Genomic DNA, 11,479 nt, shown 5'->3' with positions numbered 1-11,479 from the left:
TTTCTTTCACCTAAAACCACGGACGAGGATTCTCTACCCTCCGAATTTCTCTACCTTTTCATGCTCTTTTATTTGAACGGTTATGATTAAACTATATCAACATCTTATATTAATTTTTTTATAGAAATAATAAGATAAAAAATAATATGGGAGAGAAAGAAATAGAAGGAGATGAAAATAAAAGGGAAGAGAATCCTCCTCCTCCGAAACCACAGCCGCACACTGACACTGTCATCAAATCAAATTAGAGTGGCATCTCCAGTTCCCGTGATTGCAGCCAGCCGCCCGCCCCTCCCACGCGCTCTTCTTTATTATCCTCTCTCTCTTTCCCCCACCTACCCAAAACCTCATCTCCCACTGACACACACACACTCTCTCTCTCATGGTACGTAATCAGTAATGTCGCCGCCTCCTCAGCTCCCGCGATCAGATCTCGACTCCCCTCTCTCCCCCAATCTCTAGAACCCGAGTTCTCTTCTCTTCAATGCACGGCTACAGCCGGCTCGGCAATCCCCGACCCGCGGGCTCTCCGCCGTCCTCCCCCCGCTGCCGCCACGGCCGCAACAAGAACGCAGCCGGCCGCCGAGGGCCCAAGCAGAGCATTCTGGAGAAGGTTGTCGTCTTGCTCATCTCGGTCGTTTTTAAGCGCCGCGCCGTGCTTTTGTTCGCGCCATTGTTGTACCTTTCGGGGATGTTGCTGTATATGGGCACGGTGAACTTTGATGTAGTTAGCTTGAAACATGCGGTTGTTGTGGTTAGTAAGCGGTCGCCTCCCGGCTCAGTGTATAGGAGCCCTCAGGTTTTTCACAAGCTTTGGCCTCATATGCAGGCTGAGAGCAATCACACTCACAATTTGGTGAGTGAATTCTTGCAAACTTTCGATTCGATTCCATTGGCTGGGGGATTCTAAGTGCACCATTTTCTTCTGTATCTGGTGAATTCATGGCAAATTTAGAGCATTATACCAATCTATGTGCATGCTTGTGTGTTAAGTTTGATATGGTCAACTATCTTTTGTTATGCATTAGGGTTTACTACTGATTTGGGTAATTTGATCTGACTGTACTAGGGTTGAAAAAGAACATATAGTTTAATCGGAACAAGGAAAAGGACGGTGTGCTTGTCAATCGAATCACTTTTGGTATAGAAATGTAATGTCTTTATATGAAATTGCTGTGATAGGTTGCTCTCTAGAGTAACGTCTTATGGGGGCTCACTTAGGTAGTTACTTATGCACTTCTGCAAATTTGTTGGTTACAGACAATGTGAATTGACTGTATGCTGATATGAAAACGATGCAGTTGATGGCGGTGTGGAATTCAAAAGTGCGGCAAGTTTGGAAGCCTTGTATTAGCAACGATATTTCAAATGAAGGTTTGGTTTTCTCATATGAAGATCACAATTAAACTGAGAATTACGTATTTAAAATATCAAATGGATACATTTATCATACTTGCTACCCAGAATTTTCTTATTAAAACTCAGTATGTGGTGGGTTTTGCAGACTCTGTTACCAATACTCACTAAACTGCACTTTCAAATTGTTTAGAGATGATGCTTCAGAATTAATATGGATTGCAAATGCCTGTAAAGAGTCTATCACCATACATACTGGATAAATGGTGGAGTGGGTGCATAAAAAGTAATAAACAGGATTTGTTCGAAAATGAAAACACCCTGCCACCTGCTGTTGTGCGCACACAACTACACACACGTCTCCCAAGACATATTACTTCAGTTACACACCATTTTAACACCATGTTTATGCCGTGTGGCAAAGTACTTAATAAAAAGTGTTTGAAACAAAATATGGTATGTTTTCAGTAAGTTAACTTGGGAGGAATTTTAAATCTAAATTTCTGTTATTCTGATTATTGGAAAATAGAATGAATAATTATGTGGTTGTTAAAAACTAAATGAATAACCAAGTGCTGTGTTTTAAATATTTGGACGGAATACAGGACTACCAAAGTCAAATGGTTTCTTTATAATTGAAGCGAATGGTGGATTGAACCAGCAACGTTTGTCGGTAGGTGTGATTACATATAACTGGAATTCATTTTCTTGATTGGTATGGCTTTGTTGATTTGTTATCAATTTTTCTTGGACTTGGGTGGCTGCCATGGTTAGAGTTTGCTATCTGTGTGTTGTGGTTGGATTCTTTTTTTAATTGGTTGGGTTGCTTTGAATGCATTTTGTCATTGTTTTTGTGATTTTGATCTTTGCATAAAGAAATATCAATCACTGAGTTGCTTTGAATTTGAACCAGACATTTGAACAAGAATCTACATGATCAATGGCCTAAATATCAGTGTGCCAACATAACATTCTGGACTGTCCACCAAACTTACATTTTCCTTTATCTATGTGTGTATTTCAACTCATTTATTTATATGATATTCATGCGAGACCAAAGCCAATCCTGTTATTGTAATTTTCAGTGTCCAATTGTTATTTGTTCCATCAAATTACATTTGGACTTGGACAAAAGGATTCTCCATGAAATTCATGAATAGCTGACAATAGAAACTTGTGTCAAAAAACATGTCTTGTGGATCCGATTTTTCCTTTCTTTTTCTCTGACAGTTTTCTTCACGGCCTCAATAGATTTGTGATGCAGTTGCTGTGGCTGGACTATTGAATGCAACGCTTCTGATTCCAATTTTTCATCTAAATAGTGTCTGGAAAGACTCAAGGTGATTACTAGATTTATTGTACCATTAAGATTCTAATCTAATCATCATCATCTGCATTACCACATACATGTAGATTTTTATTTTATTCGTCGTTCTAAATAGTTTAGCATGATTAGTTCAGAAAGGTATAACTAGGTTAACTTAGTTTCTATCTCAGCCACGACAAGTTGACAACTGCAAAAAAGCCTTATCCAAACTATTTGGTTAGATATGAATTGCCAAATTTTGGCTGATGCACATTTTTGAATAAAAATAAAACTTAGCAAATGGGAATTCTTCATTTGAAGTCTGTGTAGCCTGCAAGTGAGGGAGTTATTCTCACTGTAATTCAGTGTTTTTCCTTCTCCAATTTTTTTATTTTTTAAATGAATTTGATTTAAGTTTAATAATTGGATCCTTGTGATTCTGTGTCAGTCTTTTGGCCCTCCTTGATTCATGTTCTAGCAAACTTCATATAGAGGGAGAGCTCAACTGTGATCCCCCTCCCACTTAGACCTTGGTCTTCTTTCAGCCAAAAAGAATAACACCATATAGTGGCTTATAATGGAGGTAGTTGATGAAAAAGTGCTTGCATGTGTATTGGATGCAACATACAATTTGACCTGGCACCCTCTTCATTGGTGCATGGTTGTCTAGGAGATCCTAAGCTTTGAAATTTGACGACTGAGAGTATCTGTAAAGCATGGCAGTAAAAATCTAAAATATTAAAAACTTGTCATGTTTTGATGTTTAAGGTATTGACCGTTTTATTTTCTACTTGTTGCAGCAACTTTGGGAACATATTTGATGAAGATTTCTTCATTCATGCTCTCAGAAATCACGTGAATGTGGTTAGGGAGCTCCCAGGGGATATACTTGAGCGATTTGACAATAATATAAGCAACATTGTGAATCTGAGAGTGAAAGGTTGGTCAAGTCCAGCTTACTATCTTCAAAAGGTCCTCCCAAAGTTGGAACAAATGGGGTATGTGTCTTGCCTGTATTGTTGTTTGTAGTTAGTTTTTCTCCCATTTTCTTTCTTTCTTTCTATCTTTCTATATCTATATTATAATGTGTTTTACCTTTTAATTTTTTAATTTTGAGTCATGCACTTGCATTACATTTTATGTGACAGCTATATATAGTTTCTCTCAATCCGTGTTGCAGGGCCGTGCGAATTGCACCTTTTTCCAACAGATTGGCTCTGGCAGTTCCTTCAAAGGTCCAAAGGCTTAGATGCTTAGCGAATTTTGAAACACTGAGGTTCTCAAATTCTATAAGAACGCTTGCAGATAAAATGGTTGAAAGAATGGTTAAAAGTAGCTCCCAGAGAGGGGGAAAATATGTTTCAGTGCATCTTCGATTTGAAGAGGTGTGTAATTTTTGCTATCCTTATAAATGAATCATTTCTGATTTCTTCTGTGACTGTAGTATCTTTTAAATGAACAATTTCTAACTTTTTATCTCTCTTTGTCAAAGGACATGGTAGCATTTTCGTGCTGTGAATATGATGGCGGGGAGGAAGAGAAACACGAAATGGATATTGCTCGAGAAAGAAGTTGGAGAGGAAAATTCAGGAGAAGGGGTAGAGTAATAAGGCCAGGTGCAAATCGTGTGGATGGGAAGTGCCCTTTAACTCCATTAGAGGTATAATGCTATTCTTTCTTTCTCCTTCAGTTTAAGGTGTGAATCCTTCTGCTACTTGGGTTTTTGAAAAATATTTTAAAACGTGGATAACTAAGTTTCTTTAAAAGAAAACTCTTGTTCAGTGTTCAGATATCTTTTGCTGATAATTTCTACTTCTGCTAGTTTAATATTTATAGGGGTCGGTCCTGGCTTGGCAAAATCTTAAGAGGCTTGTGAACCACTTGTAAATATTTTATTTAAGGAAAATGCAAATTTGTGTTGGGCTCTCATGCATATATCTGTCATAGTCAAAATCCTCCAAAGCGCAAATACGTGTAAATATTATATTTTAGGAAAGCACAAACACTTGAATGTATTGGCCTCTTATGCATATATCTGACATAGTCAAAATACTCCAAAGAACATGCTCAGGACCTTAGCTTAAGCTAAATTTTTTTAGCTTATCTAGTCTCAAATGGTCTAGAGGTAATTATAGCTCTTGGTGAGTGGTTTTCAAGTTGCTTGCAAGGCTTGGCTTATTCGTAACCCTAGTTGCCAACTTTAGTTGGGGTCGTGCATGATTAGGACCAGGACTTCAGCCTTCAGCTTTAGTGGCTTACCTTTTTTATGACTTAGTCCTCAGCTTTAGTGCCTTTCCTTTTTCTATGATTTCCCTGTGAATATAATTACGAATGTTGCTGATCAAATCATCTTCATGAATTGTAGGTTTGATGTTAATTATTAAGTTGTGATTGCAATTGGGGTTGACACAAAAGAGATTGGAGTCTATTTAACAATTTGTGGTCTTTAACTTAAAATATGAGAACTGTGGTTGTGGCTGTAAATAGGGTTTACTGGTCAAATCTCTTCCCTTCAAAAAGAGTCGTTTATCGTCATTTTGCACTTCACTGACTCTGTACTTCCAAATCTTGGTAGTCTTTTTCTGCTTTTGTGGGTTTTCAAAATCCCATGAATTTCGCAGTTTTTTGGGTCTGTCCATCCTGTTTTGAATATGATCTGAACGATGTTCATCCCCGAATCAGCGTAGCTGAGCTGCGAAACAGCATGCTTGACAGCTTGGCGTTGGTCTAGAATCTATGGTTCCTGGAAAGTTTTGCTTGCTGGAAGATGAGTTTTTGGAATTGAAAGGGCTTGGAGATTAGTTTAGATAGATTGCGTCTCTTTTGCTGGACAGTGGTTTTGCTTTTGGTGGAGGTGGTGGGAAAGATAGGGTTTTGGCGGGAGGGGCATGGGGACTTTTTTTGCCCCTCTGAAGGTTTTGTATTTCGGTTTAAATGAACAAAATGTTAATGCCGCATCATCATCATTGTTTTGACTAATACATTTTTTGTTGATTTTTATTTTGGATGAACATGGTCAAATTTTGTCCGATAGCTGGTCTGGCCATGGCTGGACCAAGTACAGAACATAAAGCTAAAGTTCATCCTAATAGGGATTAGTATTGAATTCTTTCTCAACCTTAGTGACTAATGAAGTATCTGGTGCTGTAGGTAGGAATGATGCTCAGGGGTATGGGATTTGATAATACCACCTCAGTTTACGTTGCAGCTGGAAAAATTTATAAAGCAGAGAAGTACATGGCTCCTCTTAAACAGATGTTTCCACACTTGGAAATGAAGGATACACTGGCAACTGCAGAAGAACTTGCTCCTTTTAAGGTATCGTATGAATGCAATTACATCTCCAACGAATTACGCATCAGTCACATAGAACAAAAGCAAACATTAGCTTCAAACTAGTGAAATATTTATTATACCATTTCTGCAGGAGATCCATTCATCTAATTTTACTCCTTTTCATATACTAATAGACTTAGCTCAAGTTAATTTTTTCAATGCTAAATTTTCTGATGTAGGGCCACTTATCTAGGTTGGCAGCTCTTGATTACACGGTTTGCCTCCATAGTGAAGTATTTGTCACCACTCAGGGAGGAAATTTCCCCCATTTCTTGATGGGTCACAGGCGGTATCTCTATGGAGGACATTCAAAGACAATCAAGCCTGATAAAAGAAAATTAGCACTTTTGTTTGATAATCCCAATATCAGGTAACGTGTGGTTGAAGTGTTAATTTAAATTTGACTTCATCTGTTCAGTTTCATCCATGCAACCTAAAACACGTAGCGGTAACTATAAAAAAAAAAAAAAAGGAAAGACCACATATTTTAAATTCTGTTGAATAGTTTTCTAAGGCACGTCTTTGCTTTCTTTGTCTTTCAACGTTTTGACTTGTGCATGTTGCAGATGTTAAAACTCGATTGAAAATGCAAAAACAATCTGAATAGTTGTACAATTCTAACATTTTGTTTCTCTTTGTGTTGGGCTAGGAATGTGTATTGTTACCATGCATTGCTTATCTTTTTGACCTTTGTTAACTCCAAGCACCTCAGTGTTCTCTGTAATGGTTTCAGTATGGTTGTCGCTTCCATAGTATATCCAAATAAAAATGGGGCAACAAATGATACACACACACACACACACACACACACACAAAACGACATGGATGTAATTTGATTACTTCCTCTGAGTGGTCGTTTGTTTGCACTAGAACGCATCGTAGACAAACAACTTTAACATTTATATTCATCCCTATTTCGTATACTGCAGATGGGAAGATTTCAAACGGCAGATGCAAGACATGCTTCGCCACAGTGACCAAAAGGGTGTTGAATTGAAAAAACCCAGTGCGTCGCTGTATACATTTCCCATGCCAGATTGTATGTGTAAAGAAGCTGACGCTAGAAATGAAAGCGGTAACGAAACAAACAAGACTGATTTGAATACATAAAATTGTTCACAAATTACGATCTTTTGTTCACCTGTAATTTATTGTATCATTAAAATTGTTTGATTAGAAAAATAGTGTATCATGTAGTTTGTTACTCAATTCGTTGTATATGTACAATAAAAGATCAAGTGAAAATTCTTTTGTATCAATGAGATTACTTTAGATGGTCCTAGTTAAGCATTTCTTATTTGGGATGTTAGGTTTAGAATTTAGATTTTTTATTGGAAAGATAATTGAATTGATGTAATTTTTCAGAGCAACTTATATAGAACAGGTTTACTGTTACGTGACTTTCAATTACAATAGTGCAATGTCATGTAGTCATCGTGACAATCTTTATTTTTGTAGTCGGTTTGTTCCTCTATTTGTTACATATTTTGTTTTTCTTCCTTTGTCCTTGACAATCTAACTTTTTACCTTGTTAACAAAGCGGGTTTGATCATTCAGAGTTTAATTCGTTCCTGTGGTATTACTTTGTTGGTCTGTATAATTTAGGTTTGTGGACATTGTATATATTTTGGTTTCGTCTTGGGTCATGATAAGGTTTCCGCCTTCATTCTTGTCAATTGCTGTTCCTTTTTTGTCTTGATAAGAGTTGTGTTTGTTAGATTTATTGGGTTTTTTTTTTTTCAAAAAAAAAAAAAAAACACACACACACACTAAATAGCGGCGATGAACAGTACTCCGATTTCCGAGTTTGCATATGCATCTAAATCTTTCTGCATCCAGAATCTGCATGGCTTTGGCGGAACCGGATTCCAATAATATGAGCTTAAGGATAAAATGATTCAGGTGGTTGAAATTTGATTTAACGGTTACAAATAAGGGTCTTTATAAAAGTTATAATAATTGTAATCGTTGGATCAAATTTCAATGATCCCTATCAAATGATCCTTATGCTCAGATGATTGGGATCCGGAGAGGATCCGGTTTCGGCTTTGGCATCCTGCATCTAATTTCGGCATCTGCATGTGCTTATATCTGTAATGCATCTATCTGTTTGCCTAACAACACCTACATCTGTTTGTCATTTTTTTTTTGTTGGCAAACTCATGTTTTTTACCACCTGAGTTTGACGGGGAGTGTTGAAATTTATTAATTTATTTAGGAAGTTAATTTTATATTTGATTTGATTTTGTATTATGGTACTTTTAATGTTTTATATTTTAGGTTTTCCAATATAGCTTGTAGTTTAGTACGAGATACAAGTTGGACAAAATATAATCCTTTGGTATGTAGTCACCATGACAATTTTTTTCAATGAAAAAATATTATTTTCAGTTCTTGTGGTTGGTTTGTTTCTTGATTTGTTTGTTATTGTTCTTTTGTTATTCGCACCTTGATTTTTACCAATTTTAATACCACATGATGTAACATATGATATATTTGATAAGAATGGGAAGACCACAGTTTGGCAAACCACCAAAGATCTACTAGCTTTTTTCTTTCGGCAAACATTCAATAAGATACCATGCATAACATTGCACCTACTTACCATATTATGCGATGCTATACATGATATAAAATGTGATAAGACTAACATTATTCTTCTTGCTATGCATACCAGATACTTTTCCCTAATTGATATCCTTCCCCACCATCCAATATTCACTATGATACCCTTTTCATCCTGCTTTTGACAAAACAAAATCCTTTTATACTTTTTGAGGACCTTTTGAAAATATTGTTACCATTGGGAGGGAATAGCATAAAATATATGACTCGGAATATTCCTCTTTAATTTGTTCCCAAATTTTAAAATTATGGTACACAGTAAGATAAGACTGTTGGCCAAATGACAGACATGCCCCTCGAGTAAGGCACCACCATGTAAGGAAACCTCAGCCCACAGGAAAAATAATTTTAGGCGATCGGGGCAATTCAGCAATTGTCTTAATGCAGTGTTTTCTTTCAACAGAGAAAAACTTTCAAGCAACAAATCTATTTTTTATGTTATTTTCTTATAAATAAAGTGAATTGAAGTGAGATACGAATAATGAGAGTATTTACTCTTGATGAGAAAGACTTTTACTGCTTTTAAGTCACACACAAATTATTAATTAGATAGTTTCGTAACTAGTAAAATGAGAATTAAACCGGTTAGTCTGGACTAAAGTAATGTACCACTTGAGTTTATAAACCCCTAACTATAAATCAGAATGCTTCAAATTAATATCGTATTTGTTAGTAAAGAAAATATAATTGGAGAAATAAAACGCCGATGTGGAAGCATTTGAAATGTTGAATTGATTTGAAATTTTGATTCACGCTTATGAGTGCCTATTAACCGTTAATAAACTTAGTTCCATTCCACGTCATAAAATATCTTAAAAGGAAAAGTGGTTTGAATTATCAATTATGAATGGAAAAAGAAAATCCCACAAAGGTAAGGAAATAGGAATGTGACGTAAAAGTAGAGCTACCTACCAAAATGGAGCCATATCTGTAACCACTAACCACTCGTCTTTTTCACCAACTCGGTCAAATCCTTCCCTCCCCACCTCATAAATCAAACCCTCCGACTCTCTCTCTCCTCTCTCTCTCTCTCCTACGAGTAATCTGTCTGTCTTCTTACATATAAATCTCTTTGCTTCCCTGCTATTTCCACAACCAAAACTCTCTCTCTCTTGCTTCTTATCTCTTTCACCTCTTCAAACAAAACACCACAAACTCTCTCTCTCTCTCTCTCTATATATATATATATATATCTATATACCTATACACACACAGAGTTACTGTTGTATTGTATCTGATCCAGAAGAAGAAACAGATGGGGAGAGCACCTTGTTGTGAGAAGGCTCACACCAACAAAGGGGCATGGACGAAGGAGGAGGACCAGCGCCTCATCGACCACATCCGCCAGCACGGCGAGGGCTGCTGGCGTTCCCTCCCTAAAGCCGCCGGTACGTATATTCATCCATCCAACAATTCAGTTTCAATTCTATATTCCTCCGTCTATGATCTATCATTAAAAAATTCGATTTTTGTTCATGTATAATTTTATAGGGTTGCTCAGGTGCGGCAAGAGTTGCAGGTTGAGATGGATAAACTACCTCCGCCCTGACCTCAAGCGTGGCAATTTCACACAAGAAGAAGATGAACTCATCATCAAGCTTCATAGCTTGCTTGGAAACAAGTAAGTAACCAAATCACCCACTTTTCTTCAAGCGGTGGATTGCCTGCGTACGATTGATTTGTAATTTGATTGGATGTGTGTAGATGGTCATTGATTGCGGGCCGATTGCCGGGAAGAACCGACAACGAGATCAAAAACTACTGGAACACACACATCAAGCGAAAGCTCATCAGCCGTGGCCTCGACCCTCAAACCCACCGCCCGCTTAACCAAACCACAACCGCCGCTGCTGCCGCCACGCCCGCCTCTCGCTTGGACCTGAGAAATCGTTCTTCGCCATCGTCCGCTGTATTTGATCACAAAACCATCAAAAACAACAAATTTGAATTGTTGAAGCACCCCAAAATGGAGCATGAATACTACAATTACAATATAGAATCGGAGGCCAATTGCAGCACCACTACCGGCAGCGGTACCACAACCGAAGAAGACCAAAAACAACAGAACAAGTATAAGTGTTCTGATCTCAATTTGGATCTATCAATTGGGCTAGAGCCGTTTCAGTCCGAGCCAACTCGGGCATCGTCTGGGAACTCGGCCGAATCAAGACTGCAGCGGATCATAGTTCCCTGTAATAGTAATAATAATCATCAGTTTTTTGGGAGAGTGCAGTCGACGGCGGCGGTGGCGGTGGCTCAGGCGGTGTGTGTGTGCTGCCAGGTTGGATTTCAAAGCAGTGAGGCATGCAGCAATTGTCAGTGCACCAGTAACAATGGCTTCTACAGATTTCACAGACCTGCTTTGAATCCATAGCACCATTTTATTATTTATTTATTTTCTTTTTTCTCTTCTTAAATACACATTTTGATAAGTTAAATACCTCCACTTTCGAATTTATTACTTTCTGGATCTTGTATTGTACGGACGTAGAATATGAAAGAACAATAATCATTTGGAAATCGACATTTACTTATGTTTGAATTCTTCTATCATTTACATATTTGTTTACATTTGTGGGGATTTAATGTGAATTATTCTACCCTAGTGGTTTAGGATGACTTATATGGAATTGTCAACGTAATGTTTCAATCAAATAATATCATCCGTAAATTTATCTTTCACAACATGATAACACGTTTCATGAATTGCTCTCGTGGTAGAAAGGTGTACGTACATTTGAAATTTCATTCAGTTTCACTTTTAAGTAGCGAAGCTTACTTTTGACATATGTACGTAATAACTATATTTTACAAGCTTTAAATTTGAGATGATCTTCAAAATGAGCCATGATGTTT

At 37.3% G+C, this 11,479-nt stretch overlaps 2 protein-coding genes across 3 annotated transcripts; both read left to right on the top strand.

The window, feature by feature from the left end:
• The first annotated feature begins 205 nt into the window (after positions 1–205).
• LOC137710832 (O-fucosyltransferase 9) lies at positions 206–7,405 on the top strand. Of its 2 annotated transcripts, none has more exons than XM_068449972.2 (10): positions 206–856; positions 1,302–1,374; positions 1,962–2,029; positions 2,608–2,696; positions 3,463–3,660; positions 3,843–4,047; positions 4,155–4,322; positions 5,813–5,980; positions 6,178–6,368; positions 6,928–7,405. In XM_068449972.2, the coding sequence occupies exons 1-10, from the start codon at positions 485–487 to the stop codon at positions 7,106–7,108; spliced, it is 1,713 nt and encodes a 570-aa protein (XP_068306073.2). In that variant the 5' UTR covers positions 206–484; the 3' UTR covers positions 7,109–7,405. The 2 variants fall into 2 exon arrangements, with proteins under 2 accessions (XP_068306073.2, XP_068306082.2); XM_068449981.2 differs by having other exon boundaries at positions 212–856; positions 1,261–1,374.
• Positions 7,406–9,607: 2,202 nt separating this feature from the next.
• Positions 9,608–11,165, top strand: LOC137710847 (myb-related protein 330-like). The gene is made up of 3 exons (XM_068449993.2): positions 9,608–10,011; positions 10,115–10,244; positions 10,328–11,165. Exons 1-3 carry the CDS (start codon positions 9,879–9,881, stop codon positions 10,995–10,997), a joined length of 933 nt encoding a protein of 310 aa, XP_068306094.2. The 5' UTR covers positions 9,608–9,878; the 3' UTR covers positions 10,998–11,165.
• Positions 11,166–11,479: the final 314 nt, after the last annotated feature.

Source organism: Pyrus communis, chromosome 15 (assembly GCF_041283825.1).
Source record: "Pyrus communis isolate YQ-2024b chromosome 15, ASM4128382v1, whole genome shotgun sequence".
In the NCBI taxonomy this organism is placed as follows: Eukaryota; Viridiplantae; Streptophyta; class Magnoliopsida; order Rosales; family Rosaceae; genus Pyrus; species Pyrus communis.
Note: the sequence above shows the minus strand (reverse complement) of the source record. Positions and strands in the feature narration are given on the sequence as shown.

Excerpts from the sequence above, each read along its gene's own strand:
- LOC137710832 (XM_068449972.2), top strand. The coding sequence starts at position 485 with ATGCACGGCTACAGCCGGCTCGGCAATCCCCGACCCGCGGGCTCTCCG. Across the intron at positions 2,697-3,462 it reads AGTGTCTGGAAAGACTCAAG|CAACTTTGGGAACATATTTG; the intron begins GTGATTACTAGA and ends TACTTGTTGCAG. Across the intron at positions 4,323-5,812 it reads GCCCTTTAACTCCATTAGAG|GTAGGAATGATGCTCAGGGG; the intron begins GTATAATGCTAT and ends CTGGTGCTGTAG.
- LOC137710847 (XM_068449993.2), top strand. The coding sequence starts at position 9,879 with ATGGGGAGAGCACCTTGTTGTGAGAAGGCTCACACCAACAAAGGGGCA. Across the intron at positions 10,012-10,114 it reads TTCCCTCCCTAAAGCCGCCG|GGTTGCTCAGGTGCGGCAAG; the intron begins GTACGTATATTC and ends ATAATTTTATAG. Across the intron at positions 10,245-10,327 it reads CATAGCTTGCTTGGAAACAA|ATGGTCATTGATTGCGGGCC; the intron begins GTAAGTAACCAA and ends GGATGTGTGTAG.